General features: G+C 39.5%; 1 protein-coding gene across 2 annotated transcripts in view; it reads left to right on the plus strand.

Moving 5' to 3' along the window:
- tfpia (tissue factor pathway inhibitor a) overlaps positions 1–17,473 on the plus strand; it is a 29,235-nt gene extending 11,762 nt beyond the window's left edge. The window contains exons 2-7 of one of the 2 annotated variants that reach the window (XM_026376341.1): positions 5,472–5,675; positions 12,962–13,138; positions 14,065–14,127; positions 14,593–14,652; positions 16,084–16,278; positions 16,466–17,473. In XM_026376341.1, coding sequence (XP_026232126.1) covers positions 5,472–5,675; positions 12,962–13,138; positions 14,065–14,127; positions 14,593–14,652; positions 16,084–16,278; positions 16,466–16,542 — 776 coding nt within the window. In that variant the 3' untranslated portion in view covers positions 16,543–17,473. The remainder of the gene's footprint in view (positions 1–5,471; positions 5,676–12,961; positions 13,139–14,064; positions 14,128–14,592; positions 14,653–16,083; positions 16,279–16,465) is intronic. The other variant, XM_026376342.1, reaches the window with a different exon arrangement.
- Positions 17,474–17,697: the final 224 nt, after the last annotated feature.

Raw genomic sequence — 17,697 nt, forward strand, 5'->3', positions numbered from 1 at the left:
ACACAGCCTCATATTGCAAAATCTAAAGTGAAACCAATATCTTGACACACTGTGCTCAAGACATTGCCAGTTTTCTGTGTTGAATTAGTTGAGACGTGTTGTTATAACAGTACATTTAATACTCTTTCTGCTCCTTATGACCACTATAACAACTATATGCCAAGAACACTAGTTGTGGTGGTTCATTACTGTGTGATACTTTAGGGTGCCTGAAAAACAGATGGTTAAAGCAGATATGTACAGTGTATTCATATTAAGTAATGTAAATCAGTGCATACAGTTAAACAATATAACTAAACAGGTCAGAACAGCCCATCTTTTGAAGGTGGTCACCCAGAGCAGCTACTGTGTGATTCCTGACAGAACTTTGTCAACATGCCAACAGTAGAAACAAGTTCCAACACAACTGATTTCAGCTGAGCTCAACGCAACGCTGTGTGTGTGTGTGTGTGTGTGTGTGTGTGTGTGTGTGTGTGTGTGTGTGTGTGTGTTCAGGGACAGGAGATTTATCGTGAGAAAGAAAAAAAAAAAACCTGACTTTCAGTCCGTCCTCTTCTAAAAAAATATTGTTTTAAAATAATGAAAGTCAAATTCTTACTGTTTTCTCCAGTTTATTCAACTCTGTTCATCAAGTAATGTGGCTGATAGTAGACATTTTTTTTTTTGTTCATTCAGTTTTGACAGGCAGCTATATCCAGCAAATGTATTACCTGCAGTTTGGTAAGCATTGCCTCAAATGTAGCAAAACATATCACACGACCCAGTAGAAAACTGGACTTTCTGGGTGGTTTTGGTCCTGGAAAAGAATGGCACACATGTGCATCTGAAGCAGAATGGCAACAGGGCTAAAAATATACCATAGCAGCACTCTGTAGCACTTTAAAAGTAATGGCCACGGTCCTTGAAGAGAGATATTGAACCATTTTGACCACATACTGCAAATGTCTTGTGTTGTTAATACAACAAATCATTAATCTATTTGTAGCTCCTGCATTCTTCAAGTTCTCTTTAAAATCACACACAAAAACAAAAATACATGTTGTACAAAGACCAGAGACACACACACTCACACACACACACTACATATCCAAGTAAATATCATTTAATGAGGGCAGCTCCAGTACGTAAAACATTGGGCCAGGCTGTGACTCACCCTCAGCCTTTTGTGCACTGGGCATGGCTCTGATAAACACTGACAGGCTTTCTTACGTTACAGGCCTATCTAGCCCAGCTCTGGTGTTGCACCTTGTTGGTTTCTTCACCGAAGCACACGCATACTGCTCCAATCGAGTGTTGCAATCATTTTTGTTTAATGGATGTTGTGCTCTTTGCTTCACTACCCAATTAGCAAAGTGAGTCACTAAAGAAATGAGTCTCCCAACATCAGTGACTAACTTGACTGTTTAAATATGCGTTGCATGCACACACAACTGAGTGTAACTTTGAAGACAGTTGTGTTTGTGTGTGTGCAATGTTTGTATTAAAATTAGCTACTTGTTATACTATACTTTTTATATATTTGTATTTAATGCACACATCTACTGCTGCATATAGTAACTTATAGCACAGAGAAATGTGGAGGTCATCCTTTGGAAAGCATATAAAGTTTTTTTCTGTCATGCAGTTGAAGCTACAGATGATAAAACTGCTGATGACAAAACTGTCTAGCTGTCACGACTGGGACATCGTTTTGCCCTTTTGCTCTGTTTCTATCTTCATCTGTCTCACTTTGTCCAACTGATTGTTTTAGTATATCATACTTTCCTGCCATCCTGATGACGATGTGCTCTCTTTAGAAGTTTGTCTTTTACTGAGTCATCAGTAGGAAGCTTTTTCTTGTTGTTTGTGGTTCCATAGGTACTGCAGAGTTGGTGTTTAAGTCCTCTTTGCTAATGAATCTAGAAATGAAGGTAATTTTCTGTTACAGTAAACAAGCAGGGACTGGGCCTCAGACTGACTGAACATGTCCATGTTGGAAATTATAGAGGTGCTTGGCATAATGCACATCCAAATGTGTGTGCGTGACTGTGTGTGTGTGTGGGGGGTGGCTATTTTTAACCATTATACTGAGAAATTTTTTACAAAGTGAGGACATTTTAGCTGGGTGTTTAAAGAGCAGTTTTGCGTTTAAGACTAGGTTTTAGGTTTTAGGCTTAGTGTAAAGTTTAGACTGAGGCAGTTGTGGTTAGGGTTAGGGTAAGGCAGTACAGGTGATAAATAAAAAATCAATACAGAGTAGATTAAGATGGCCAGAGTGTGTGTGTGTGTGTGTGTGTGTGTGTGTGTGTGTGTGTGTGTGTGTGTGTGTGTGCTAAAATCTTGTCAGCAGTGTTCGGTAGACTAGCTATTGATGGAAGATTAATTCAATTCAATTCAATTCAATTTTATTTGTATAGCGCCAATTTACAACAGAAGTTATCTCAAGGCACTTTACAGTGTAAGGTTTAAGACCTTTCAGAAAATAACACATCTAAAATCTAAAATATGTTTCCCTGTTGAACACAGTCCACATTACATATTGGGTTCTGGCTAATTCACCATGAGATCACGGCTGTATTTATTACTTTCTGTTCAACAACTCAGAAGATCCCTGGTCACAGATCTAGAGCTTCGGGTGGATTTGTGGAAAACTTATTTATTTATCTTATTTAAAACCATCATAAAAGCTGCAGAACTCCTCTTTTTTACTTTTATTACTTACTACCTACTACAGATTTCTGTATATGGCTGATCTAATTTCTAGTCTACACACTTAATTGATTTAATAAGTACTTGTAACCATACAAGTCTGTCTAAAGTCTACCAGCTAATGTTAGCCAATAAGAGTCTTGGGGACTAACAGCAAAGAAGAAAACCAAATATAGTCTATGCTGCATGCATTTCCTTTATTTCAATGTTTAATCACTGTGTAAATTCTGTCAAATCACAATTTACTAGCAATAGCCCCTCATTGCTCACGGAATTGGTAGCTGTATTAGATTGTACACTTCAGTGGTAATACACTGTACAGTATTCGGGCAAATACTGCATCCCATCCTAGTTGATATCAATATAGAAAAAAACAGAACTTCCTTTGTGCATAAATCCATTTTTCCACATCGGTGCACGTGTCTATCTGGTCTTTAAGGACCATTTCTGGTTTCCTTGCAGATAATACGTTTTAATTTGTCTCTTAGTATCATCTCCTGTTATCTTTCTTCTTCCTAACAATGGCTCTGTCTGGATATTGGACGTGAGTGATTGAAGGACATGCTGCTTATTGTACCTTGTTCTGTCTCAGACAAGAAGAGTAGAAATCAATAGTTTTTCCTCCCTCTCCTCGGGGCGGCCAAACTCTGCCTTATTGAACGTTCTTATTTGCAAGCCCAGTCTGCACCTCATCTCTGCTTTCTTCCTCTGAGAAGTGTTGCAGCCATAGCAGCTTGAGGCATCCATTGACAAAGAAGAGAGCAAACAATCTCAACTTGTCATTATTTCTGCAAAGTTTGTTCAGTGAGGTTCAGCAATGAGCAGGACTGTGGGAGTGAGGGGCACATTGTAAGGGATCACCAAGGGCCGTCAAATGCCTGGAATGAAAAGTCTCTCTGTTATAAGCATTGTGAGCTACTGTTGACTAAATATAAACACTATCGCAGTAGGATAAGCAAAAAGAGCTCAGACGTGGAGCTGCGATGTTGGTGATAACAACCGATGCTAACAGAGTTTGAGAATAGTTTACGTCAATTTTCATTTTCTAAGCAAACATTTTTTTCATATCTTACAAACACTTGAGAACATATCGTCCTTATAATAACCAGTACACATACATGTGCTGACTGGTCGATTCAGGTATTTGTACAGCTGTGCCAGTGGGCGTCATGGCCCACTGAGGGTGCATGCGTGCAGGGTCCAGATCTTTTATTTTTATATAGCCAAAACAGGGTCTGGTACCAGACAGAGATGCACGTTGCCAGTGTCAATGTGTAACTTCTCCCCTTCTAGACAATCCAATCTTCTCCTGCTTATCAGCCACAACAAGGATAACATCAATATAAAGTCTCTGCGGGGGTGCTCTGCTGACATCACCCACATCTCTCACACACAACAACACTACTGCAGGTTGGGTGGAAGAAGGGAGATTGGTACTATTTGATTGGTGCCCCCAATTCCTGGCTATAAATTAGAATTGGATGAGTGAGTGAGAAGGGCAGGTTGTAGTGGTGAGCCGCTGCCCTCATTACCTTCACTGTTTGTTGACAGCTGTGCTGATAGGACAGGGCGGATGGTTCCCCATGAAACTCAGGAAAGAGAATTTAATGGGCATTTTCCAAGTTTTCCAATCACACCAGAGAAAATAGGTTTAAACTACATTTGAACAAAATGATAGCGAGAGCTAAATGTTACCTTAATGTAGGGACCTAAATGACAACAGATGACAGTACGTGAATGTTGAAACACTATTACATTAGAATATGCAATCCAGATGGACATTTTTAAACACTGCCATTTAAGTTTTGACCTTGATGTGCAAATCCATTTGCACAGAGATTCTTTGGATTTTGAAGTAACTGCATCGCTACAGGCGGGCCTAACAGAGACCTGACCCAAAAAACAGCAAAGATAAGGCCAGTGAGTCATTTCCCAGCAGTGCACTGAGACAGTGATTTAACATTCGCAACAGTGGTTAGTAGAGCTCAGAGGGTTTCGTGTCATCTCATTCCTTTTATGAATGATAATGAAAGTGGGGAAGTGTGTATGTGCAGGTTTCATAATAACATCCGAGCTTGATAATTATGTATTGAATAATGTGACCTCTGTGTCTCTGCAGCAGAATATTAGTGATTGAACATGCTGTCCACACTGGGCCTGATTATTTAAAGCACACTTGAATGATATCTGTGTGTGATAACCTGTGCGGTATATAGAACACTACAGTACTGTCTGATCCGCTGCTGTGCAAACTATTGCTGTGAGCCGCATGCTGTGAAATTTCCATTGCTTTATCTCACTCTTCTCCTTGCAGCTGCCACCTGCCTGGATCGGCTTTTATGTGGGGGTGGGAGGGGGGGATTTTGATGCTCCCCGATGGTTTCTTATTCTCAGTGTACAATACTGAGAAGAAGTACAATAATACAGCTATAGGCCTGTGCCTAAACCAAAAGTTGATTTTCTGACTTTCATGACATTTCCATATTTTAAATTATTCAGTTCAAGTGTGGAGTCAGGTCACACAGCTCAATATTCTCTGCAGTTAACAAATCCTCCACACTGCCTCCCTGTGCAATCCACTATCTTAAGACAGTAGGCTGTCAAACCTTTCACACAGCAGTCTTTTTGGAAATTATAGTGGCATGCAACTTTACCTTATCTCAGAGCCTGAGGTTAGAGTTGGATGCTGTGACCTAATTTTTTCCCCCTACATAAAAAAAATGCATTTCACAGAGTGCAACAAGAAGCAGAGTACTAAAAGGTGACTTTCTGTCTCTTCCCAGCAGATGGACGACCAAATGAACGCTTCATCTTCAACGAGGTATGTGCCCTAAAGGAAGACCAAGGGCCGTGCAAGGGCATTAAGGAGAGATTCTTCTTCAGTGTCTTAACAGGAAAGTGTGAGATGTTCGAATATGGAGGCTGTGGGGGAAACAGCAACAATTTTGGAAGCTTGAAAGAATGTGAGGACACTTGTGTCGTCTCAGGTGAGTGTGCCACTCCATGATGTCTCCATTAAAAGCTCATGTTAGGAATGCTAGCTACTGTAAGTAGCAGAAAGTGCATTGCCTTCTGGGACTGAAAAAAAATCATTTTCATGTTTTCAACAGCTGGTCATGATAACATTTGGCTTCGGCCCCCCCCCATCAATCCTCATTCTTTTTACAAGCTGGATCCAGAAAATAAGCCTGTTGTTTTATATGAGAGTGTAATGAAGAAAAACCTAATATAAGCATGTACACACAATATTTTAGTCTGCATATTGAATAATATAGCCATAGTGTTAGAGCAAGTTCTTCTTTTCTTCAGGTGCATAAATGCTCAATGCTACCAGGCTGCAAGCACGTCTGAAACGCACTGTCAAGCCAGCTCATTAAAAACTTTTTATAGCAGGGTTTTAAATTGTGCCCTGAAAAGCTAGAGGTAGCCAATGAAGATTTCAGAAGACCAGAGCAATGTGCTGAATAAGTTGCAATCTATGAATGTTATTAGCCACAAGGCCCATGGACAGGGAGTTTCACTATTCCAGTATGCTCATGACAAATTCATGCATCCATTTCTCGGAGTCAGACTGGGTAAAAATTGACCTCAAAGATGCTATTGATACGAGCTCAAAAACTAAATTCACAAACCATAAATATTCATAAGACTTTAACCTGTTATCTTCAACTGCCTATGAGCTCTAGCTCACACAGCCATAACGTTCCTGCTAGTGAGCTGTGAGGTATTTGTTCAGTTCATTGATTAGCGTAGAATAGTAACATAAGATTAGGGTAAATAGTTGTATGTTTGCTGATAATCTAACAAATAATGTAGCGTGTGTATACAAAGTTTAAAATTGAGAGGTCCAAATATGGACCTCTGTGTAACCTCGTACAGTGTATCATATTTATTGAACAGTGTGACAGTGAGTAAGAAGTCAGATTATGTTAGTTAGCCAAGCATGACTGTTACCCTTAGGGTTGTAAGCACACTGCAAACAGTCATAGAAAGTGCTGTAGCTGAGAGGAATTTTCCCACATCTGAATGAAATCAGTCCTCACATGCCGTGCAGTTGTCAATCACTTTATTACTGACAATATAATGTCTTGTGATGAAGGTAAGTTGTCACCACAACCAAGCATATAAACATATAAACACACATAATAGCACGTAAACAAGGAAGTGGGAGCATGAATTTACAGAACTGGGATGGTTGCACGTTTTATATTTATTGTGAGCCCAGTGTGCTCTGTACGTGTTTGTCAGTATTTATAACTATGTATGTGTTTGTGTTGCATTACATAGTTTTGCTATGTGCGTTTTCTTTTTTAGTTATATTAGAGTGAAATGTGAATGTAGCTAAAAATAATCTTTCTCACTCTGTTCTGGATGGGTGGGGGGGATAGCTGCATGGCAGTGTTCCCAGGTGCAAGTGAGTTCAAAACACAGTTGATGAAAACATCTTCACATTTCGAACAGAGATTCATTTTCTTTTTTCTGATACAGTCTTTAAAACAGCAGCTATTTTGCAATTCTGGTAGGCAGTGATATGAAAACACAAAGACAAAGACTTGTTTTTTTTTCATTGAATGGAAAAATGTACTCAATCATCATCATCATCATCATTGTTGCTACAGTCAAGCAGCCATTTGCCACAAGTTCAAGCGTGTTATGTGGCAGCTGCTGATTTTTTTAACTTTTTTTTTGTGGTGTTGCGTGACTGAAGTAAATGGATACACACACAAAAAGCTCCAATCCTTGACACTAATCCTGGATTACACACATCGCTGAAGTTTGATGTTTTACATCAATGCAGGAGCAACTTAGGGTGACTAAAAGTTGAGATTAAAGAGGACTGTGAAGGTGTGCATGTGTGAATATGACAAAAACACAGAAAAACACAAAAATGGAACGCGTTCACTGATCTTTGCTGTGTCGTTCCTGTGCTTTATCATTTCTTCTTGACCGTGCAGTAATACACTGTGTCATCATGTTGCCACTAATGGATCGGGAAACTGCTGCTCTTGAAAAGTAATCAAAGCTCGAACAATTAGACCTTTCTCGCCTGGGAGTTGACTTCATATGCAGTGTGAGGTGTTCAAAAGCACTTTATGTGACTGGAACAGTGTGTTGAAACCAAGACGTCCACAAGAGGAAATGTGAGAATGCCTTAGGAACACCTTTTTCTGATATAAGAGCTGCATACAGTATGTAATGCTGCTGTCATCTACAGCAGGGAAACATTACACATTTAATACCCAAGCTTGTCTGAGCAACATGAAATCTGTCCTTGCACGCACCATAGTAGCACATCTATCACAGCATTTAGATGCTTTCTCCCAGTGGCAAACAGCAACCTTCACCTTCAAGCTGGATGCCAAGTATTAGTAATAGTTACACAAGAGGACTATAAATGAATTTTATTTCACACACATACATATATGTAGTAAGTTCATTTCTCTTCTTACTGTCTGCAACATTTGTGAAGTATGCAATGTTTAGCTGCAGATGAGCCAAAGCTGACATGAAATAAAACAGCTACTGTTGGACAGCGTCAGATGATCAAGCTGGTCTGCATGCAAAGTTTCACTCACAAATAAAACCTGCTGCATCTTGGTCATAAGGAAAAGAATACTGCAGAAAGAGCTCTGAAACGTACGCGTTCAGGGCACGTTCCCAACTTTTTTTATTGGCTCTTCGTTGAACAAAAAAATGGTATGTTGTAGAACAGCCTGTAGTAGTAGTAGTGGTTATCTAAATTGAATCACCCATATATGAGTGTGTCCGTTTTAGCTGTGCTGTGTGTTGACTGTGGTTTAATAGGCAAAGTAAAAGCTCGAGTGGAAAAAAAAAAACTGTATCACACTTCAATCCTGGAAATGATTTCTAGGATTTGTCCAACTGGCTCTATTCAAACAGCAAATAGAAAAACAGTTGTCAGGGTGGTTTAAACAGTTTGTTAATTTAACTAAGGTAATACTACGACTAGGTAATGGCACAGACCCAAACATACAGGGAGAAATATGCCAGCCCATATACAGCTCAAATACCTACAAAGAAATTGTTAAAGGGCCAAAAGTCTGCTTGTGATTACTGTTACTGCCTACTTTTCTTTTAAATATATACTGCAATGGACCACACCAGCATAATTCGTGAGGGTACTTAGTAAAAACAGGTCAGTATGCTTTCTGAAAAAGTCGATTTTTGGACGTATTATTAAATAACTTTATTGTTGAACAATGCAATGAACAATAGGCCTGAAGCAGCTGCATCCAGTTGCAAAAATATGTTTGAAGTTAGGCATGTCTTTCTGTCTTCACATACTCACACATATCATATAAAGCAGCGAAAAGTCTCTCAAACCTACCTAGTGCACTTGGTGGATCAGAACTGTAAAACATGTTCACATGATGTTTCCACACATGCCAAAGCTTATCACACTAAAATGTGGGGAAATAACTGTAAAAGTCTGTGAAAGTTAATGTTTTTATATATTAAGTATTGAATTTGTAGGTGTCAACACTGTAGAACCTCAAGTTAGAGCTGCAGCAAGATGATACAGAAATAATTAAGCAGCTGCAGTAGATCCAAAAGTTGCCGTTAAATAAGACATCTTGGACAGAAATAGTGTTGAATGAGGTCATGTTGCTGGCCTTAGAGCTGCGGTACTCCTGGGGAGAGGTCCAACACTGCTTTGTAAGAACAGAATGGAGCACAGTATATTTTACAAACAGCAGACCTGAGTGTGGTCACTGCAAACAAATGAAACCATTAATGAGAAAATTAGGAGCCTTGAGCACTGCTGCAGTAAAATTAGGGTTGTATTGATTGTGTCTGCCTTATTAAGTCTAATGCATTTTTAATTTAATTTGAAATAAAACATTAACAACTGTCTTTGAATTTTCACTGACTAGCAGCGCCCACACATATTTTAGTACACTCTATACGTGAAGCATGTTGCTGTTTCGTCCTTGTCTTTACACTGTGATGTCGAACGTTTCTTTGTATAAAGCATCTATACTGTACATTAAATTCTTAACCCCATGGCTCACTAACAAAAGGTGAGTGCAGACTTTTCTGAGAAGGATTTCATTTATCACCTACACACATTTGAAAAGGTCATTATACACCTAACTTGCAGTAAGCTCCAGAACTAAAGGTTATTTTTATTTGTTTTTCTCTTTTCTGTGCGCTGCGTGGTATTTTACCCATCCTGGACAGCAGGACTGTTATCGTCAAATCAGTGCCATTTTACACCTGTCAGCTAGTTATACCTTCTCGTGGTTCTTACACGTGGTGAAACAGCCACAGACGGTTTAACAAGCCTGGTCTTATAAAGGTCACCGACCAACATAAAGAGCATTCTTGCTTAGTGTCTAGGATACTTTTTTTTTTCTTAATCTCTTCAGCCTTGCAAAAGCTTTCACTGTCTAGCCCTGATGTTTTACTGAAACCCCTGTGACTCACAACCATAGTGTCCCTAACTCATCGTTTGGTCTGGTTTCCCTTTTGCAGCGTTGCTTGAAGTGGGCAAAGACACACACACACAGACACACACACGCAGTTTCTTTGTGACAGGTGCACTTTTGTGTCCTTGGCTTAGAGCCTTATGCTCAGTCTGTGAGAACAAACAACTGCAAAGGGAAAAGGACACAAAAATGAACAGCACGACCCATATGATGCTGCTACACATGGTAAGGAGGGCTAGATTGGTAAGGACATGTGAGCCCACGCTGTGCAGCCAAAACAAGTAGTTAATTAATAAACTTTGATTATTATTATTGATTAGTATTAAATCCTGTTTAAAAGCAAGCTAACATGACTTTAAATTGATCATTTGGTCTTTGGGAATGTTTAATCGGACCAAACAAGATTTTTGAACACATCTCATTCAATTTTCATTGGTTTTTATTGAAAGACTAATAATTAGCTGATTCCCCTAGATATTTAAAGTCGAATGGAGTACAGGGAGGTTGATATTGTTGGAGCCCAGACTCTTTGTGAATGGACTATGTCTGTCTCCATCCAGTGGCCGCTGTTGTTTATGCGCCTGACTTAGCTTAAATTTCTACTCCATTAGAGATCAGTTATCTTTTCTCTACAGGAGACCTCAGCAAGACTATGTCAGCACTTTGAAATATGTCGAAGATAGTTGGAAGCAGAAAATGGGTAGTGGGGAAAGCAACGGAGCAGAGATAAGAGAAGGATTGGGTGACACAAACTAGAGTGCAGTTTGTTTTCAATAGATTCATTGTTCTCCCCATTCTGGGTAAGCCAGCCGCCAAAGAATCAAAGCAATCATAAAAAGATGGGTCTTTTCACAGGCAAACCAGGCTAGCCCTCAAAATCTGTTGTGCTGGAAATATTGAGGTTCTCCTTGGAGAGCAGCCAAAGTTCCCCTGAACGGTGGACTGCATGATTCACACCCAGCACTTGACCGATAATTCTTCTCAAAACACAAATCACCTCTTCCACCTTCACAGCTTTAATAGAGATTTGTTCCTGAATTATTCATCACCGCATTGCTCTAGAGAGAGTGCTAGACTAGCCTTTGACACATCTCTTTGCCCATGCTTTTAAGTCAAAGTCACCTCCTCAAATGTATTTAGATGTTGTAGTGATAGTGTTTCAATCACGGTCACCCTTCACTAGAGTGTGGTTATTCAGAGACTTAACAGATAAACCAAATAGAGTCGCATCATTATCATTATCACGTTTAGGTGAAGTCCTCAGCTACCGCGGCAAAGTGAGCGCAGACAGGCACCAGCATCAACACACGCGTCAGACGTCTCAGCACAACTGTGCTTTGGCTTATGGCAAGTGTGATTGATTTTATGTTAAGCAGCGCTCTGTGATCAGCCAACTGTAATCATCTATTTGGAAACGGGTAAAGGCTGCATGTCGAATGCAAGCTAGCGGGTGACCATTACAGCTCAAAGCAATAGTTTGAGGATTATGCTTATTCACTTCTTCCAGAAGAAGAAGAAGATCGTTAGTGTGTGTGTGTGTGTGTGTGTACTCTACTTATTGCCTTAGTGTGTTAGAGGCCTGAATCAAGCTTATGCCTAGCCACCAGCTTCCTTATTCAGATAAACAGCATGACTCCCCACAGCCTTGCACAACAGCTCTGCTGTCTTTTTCCATGCAGTGCTCCACACTCCAAAATGTCTAAATATGATTTTATTATTACATTATAACACATTTCTGATTAAAGACGATAGAAGTGATTTGTGTGACAGATATGAACCGCGTTCAAGGAAAAGTAGACAAACAGGAAACAAAACTGTACTACAACCCAAAATGATGTTAGACAATAAAAGAGGCAGAATTTAGATGAGAATTGGAGCTCAGATCCAGCAGATCCCTATCCCAAAACTCCTAGACCCAAGGGTAATAATATAGGCGACAACTGCCGAGAAGTGAAACACAGGGAGTTAGAGCTGAGGTAAGAGGTAGAAAATATTTGACAGGAGAGGAGGAGATGCGGTTCACTGGGAACAAGGCAACATAAGGAAGCTGTTGCAGGAAGTGTTGAGTTTCAGCTTGCTGCAGACTGGGAGTGAATCTGAATCGGAGACCTGACTGCAGTGGAAATGTCACTGTACCAGGAGCTGTCAGTGAATGACCATTGATGTCATTCACTGCATATTGTACTTTCCACACACTTTGAGTCAGTGCACGTAGTATACATCTCCCCTTCATGTGAATCCAGTAAGGTGAACATTTTGTTGGGTGGTATTGTTCTCAGTGTTCTCTTTCAGGAGTTATTCAGTAGCTATTAGATATTACATAGTATATAAAGTACAGTTTATTGTAGATGTTCCCTGTCCTGAAAATTCAATTGAGTCAGTGAAGTTTGTCATTTTTTTTTCTTTCTACAAAAGAAGTTGGAGAAAACATTGGAGTTATTGGAGCTCTGAGTTCTGAACAAAAACTAAAAAGAAAGATAGAAAAAGACGAACTTGGAAGAAGAAAGTGTAAAAGTAACACTAATCAATACAAACAAAGTGAAGTTGATACTGAATAATGTGGAGAGTTGAAGCCAGTTCAGCTCTCCTGTCTGAATCTTCCCTTCTTTCTTGGTCCAATAAATCCACCACGAAACAAAGTGTCCTTATGTTCCAAACTTTGGTGTTAAAGTCATACATTTTAGATTTCAAACCAAAGCTAAAGAAGAAGATGCGATATTGACTGTGCATTTTAAAGAAACTTCACACATTTACTATTGATTTATTTGGCAACAGACTCAGCTTTTGCTTTCTTACACTTGTTCTACTTCTTCATTTCCTAGATGACAAGAACCCGTGTCATTTACCGGAGGCTCCTGGCCCCTGTCGAGGCTTGGTGACGCGCTACTTTTTTGACAGCGAGAGTCAGCAGTGCAAGCACTTCTATTACGGCGGCTGCTTCGGCAATGCTAACAATTTCAGGAGAATGGAGGCCTGCCAGGCAAAATGTCAGAGCCCAGGTGGGTCGAGTTCTTTTACAGCAAACTCTAACAAACATTGCAAGCTGTCACCGCAACCACAGATAAGATAAGATATGTGGAGCTACTGTGTCCAGTCTCTCTGAATGTTACACACATGAGGTTAAGTGGAAGTGAATTATAAAGAAGCAACCATCAACACCTCAGCCTTCGAAGTTCTCTGCAGATGCATAACTCAAGATTTCTAATTGTAGTTTGTCCCATTTTCAGTTCTTTAATTTAACCTGAGTGAAATAATTGCTTTTGAATTTACTTTCAAAGCACGATGCATCATTTTTTATACTTCAGGGTTCACAGGCAGCTGAGACACAGCAGATCCCAGTTGCTACACAACAAATGAAAACCTATTTCAGAGCGAGGTGACATAATCAGAATAGTTGTACCTCCAAAAATTTACTTTCGGATGAATTTTAGCTGACCATGAAATCCCATTCCTCCTTGATTTAGCATTTAAATCGTTTTGAAGTGGCCCAAACAGGTTCAATTACGCTCGACTTAGGCACAACTTAGAAGTCGTTTAGATATTGAAATTGTCAGAGAAAACAGCAAGAAAGTCACTCAGCTGTGACCGGTCCTGCCCACAGCTCCGTACTCTAGTGAAAATCAATTGGAAAAGCTTGTGTGATTTTTCATTTTCTTTGTTTAACAATTTCAGATAGATGGCTCTGTCTGCTTTCATTAGTAGATGGTATCTGTTTGCAGACCAAAAGCACCTCTAGTCTGATACTAATGAAATTAAACACATTTTAATTATGATTGATCACTGGGATTTAATGAGATTTGTTCTAAATATAGTTGATGTAAAAGGCCTGGCTCACAGCTACTAGTGTTTTGGGTTTATGTTTTTTGGAGCGACACTGGAGACACAACTTCACTTTGATGATTTTCCGTCCTTTTTGTCAATATAGTAAAACCCAGTGAGGCACCAATGGTCATAAAATCTGATGCTGTGCAGCCAGCGATAGTAACCGGTAAGACTCACTGACACCTTACTGTGCCACAAGGAGATATATGTGTACCTAACATGTTCTCATACCATAACATCACATACTGACGCTTATCTGTTGGCATCACTATTTGGCGCACTGGGGAGTGGGTGCCACGGGGCTCACAGAGGCTTCCTGTTGGACTTGTAGGTTTAGTTAAAGGATAGATTAAGTGCAAGTGGTAAGCATGATCATATGCATGATGCTGCTGCATGAGAAAGGGCTTGTGTATGAGGGGGGTATTAGCCAATCAGGGGGGAACAGTTTTGCTGGCTATGTCTCAAGGCTAGTTTCTATTCAAAAGTGTTTGCACTAAACGAAACACACACAAAAAGGCGGTCTGAAGTGCATTTAACTGAAGACTAATCAGTCTTCTCATCTTATTAAAGCAAGCTTTTTGAAATGATGACCTGTTTCCTTACATGGCTGACATCTGTGCTTGTTTCTCAGGAGAACTGGGTGTACACGAACCTCAGGTGCAACTGAACAGTGCTAATCAAGATACAAATGGTAAGAAAGTATTGTACGATGTGATCCGACAGAATGGGACAGAAAGTTCTAGATGAGGTGGGATTTCCTGTAGACCCAAGAGGCTACCTTGCAGAGTTGCTTCATAAATATACAAACTGTGAATTTTCCTGGGAGCTCTGATCAGTTGGTGTCTCTACAGTAGACACAGTGGATATTATCTCGTACAGTCCCCACACTGGCTCTTTGGGACCAATAGAATAACACTAGCTTTACTTTCAGGCTGAATGACATCAGAGTTCCGCCTGCTGGGTTTGCTCATTACAATTTTTAGTTCAGTGACCCTGATCAGGAAGAAATATAATACTTTTTGTGTTGTCACACACATGTAGACAGCGAAGCACAAGCCATGGAGTACAATTCATTACCAAAATCACAGAGAGTGAGATGTTTAGGATAGACACACTGCAGAGTATAATTAAACGTCAGTAAGGTGTTATTAAATCGATCATCTTGTCCTTAGAGTAGCAGCTACTCCATATTGAATCAGATTTATATCTAAACCACAAGCTAAGCTAGTTTTTTTTTTTTTTTTTTTTTTAAACCAGTGTGTACTGCTGACAATCCCTTTACTATAGGTCAATAAAGTAAAATTAAATGTCAGGGCACCTTGATGCATAGATGGCAGACAGCTTGCAAAATTGCTTCTGTTGTGAAAGGCAAAGGGCAGAAACAATGTCTTTCAGTGTCTCCTTCCTTCCCACAGCCCATTTGTCACATATTCCCACTTACTAATTTTCTGTGTATTAGCAGCAAGGGAGCACATATCAAACTTGTCGTGTTTCAAGGCTCTTTTGTGCAGCGACAGGAGAATACGGGGAGACTGTCCGGCCTCCCTCAACTCTTCCAAAGAGTTATAATTCTAAGAGTTCAATTTCACTCTTGTCAGAAAATATCGAGAAGGAAAGATTCAGGAAGAGTTTCGGCCTCTTTAATAAGTAACTTTTTTTTGCACTTCTGCAGCAAGGCCTCGAGCAGAAACAACACTGCCATGAAAAGTCAAACTTCTAAAACAAGGAGCGAAGTGGGAAGTGAAATTACACAGATTTAGAGAATAATTTTTGATAATGTTGTGTGTCAGTAATTCGTGTCGGGTGACATTTATTTGTCATCAGCTTAAAATGGGTGTATCTGAATTTCAAAGTCACAACGTCAGGGTGAAACTAAAGAGTGACATCTTATGGTGATATGATGAAGTGCACTTTCAGTGACTGGGAAAAAGTTAAAAGATGTTGATAAAAAGAAAAGAGAGATTCTTTATCGTGGGGTTCTCCTGGCTCAGCTATCAAACTAATGATGCACAATGTAAAGAATATACTACTGTATACAGCAATTATACATGATATTTTATTTATAATTTTCATATCATTTAATTAATATTTGATATTTTGTTGCTCTTGCTCCGGTTTACAGTGCGGGAGGTAGATAAAGTGTGCCTCCAACCCATGGAAGCGGCAACATGTGACGGAGGAACGGTTGAGAAGAGGTTTGCATACAACCCCCAAACCAGGAGATGCCATTCGTTCTACTACAGAGGCTGTGGGGGAAACGAGAATAACTTCCAATCCCGCAAAGAGTGTTTTAGAAAGTGCATTAAACGCAGACAGGGTATGATGTTTCTAAAAGATTATTGTGTGCATGCATGACTTGCTTTAGATAAAAAATGCTTTGTATTGTTTAATTGTAAATTTACAGAGATTATGTAAATTATATATTATATCTATACTATTATTTAAGAAATTGTTGTATTTAAGAAAATCTTTTCTTTTTTTTTTTTTGCGTTGTTCTGTTGCAGGTCGTGGCTTCACCATTCCAGTGAAGAAGAAATTCTGGTCAAAGATACCTTTTTCTAAGCCCAGGGCTCAGGATTAAACCCGACACCATCTGTGGAGTCGCGTGTATTTATGTGCATATTTTATTTTTTGCTTACTCACTCATATCTGTTGCTTTTGGAGTACTTTAGTACTTCTAATGTAGTTGAAATAGGTTTGTAGCGACTGAATCATTATCCACATTGCTTCAATTTATCCAACAAAGTACATATTTGTCTCTATATGTCTCTATGATAATGCCTTGGACAGTGTACAGGCTACTGGATTATTACTAGCAGAATGAACGCTTCTCCTGCATACTGACTTTGTATATACAGTGTCCAATGCTTTTCTACATTGTGTCTGGTAAAGCTTTGCTGTTGTTTATCAATGAGAGGAAGAGGATTCATAGAATAAAGAAGTCTGGAGTGGCCTATTCCAGGATCAAGGACAACACATGCCAACGCATTGATCAAGCGAAATGTGTTCTTGCCGTGGTAAATCGATGCAAACAAGGTAATGACTTCCTTGTTTTTTAGTGTTCAGAAGAAGCATTAATTCTTTTATGCAGTTTTATGAATCACTATTGCAGCCCTGGCTGTGTTCCAGGAAGCAGGTTAAGTGAGAACTTGGAAGTTCATTAACCTTGAGAGGGAAGACATTTTTGGAGTTCCAAGGACCACAAATCTGAGTCAGATACCGTTTTAGTTTTAACTTTGGTGATCCTGACCTGCTCACTGACTGCTTTTCCTCTGCATACCCCGAATTCCTGCCAAGTCTGAAGAAGCTGTCTGCCACAGCGTTTTGTTTTCTTATCAAAGCGCTTATTGGATCACATTCCTTTGCAGAGGCTTACATCAGGAGTGGAAGGTAGAAATCCTGTATGGATCTAGGTTTATAAGCCTACATATCTTTAATAATGTCACTGTTTTCATGACTGTCCTATGAATGTAATCCACAGTTCAGAATAAAACTATATACCTTCCATGTTTGGAACAGTCACGGTGTCAGTTGTTCTGCACAACACTTACTGTGAGAAATGTTAACATTGTAAATGACACATAAGACATTAATATATGAAGAATCTATTTCTGTGTTTCCACTGATCACCATGTTGGTGCATTCATAACATATTGGTGATATGTTTATGTCTAGGCTATACTCTAATTTAAAGTTAGGCTCACTTAGAAATTTCCATAAAAAAAACATATGTTGC

The sequence above is a fragment of the Anabas testudineus genome, chromosome 21 (assembly GCF_900324465.2).
Source record: "Anabas testudineus chromosome 21, fAnaTes1.2, whole genome shotgun sequence".
Classification (NCBI taxonomy): Eukaryota; Metazoa; Chordata; class Actinopteri; order Anabantiformes; family Anabantidae; genus Anabas; species Anabas testudineus.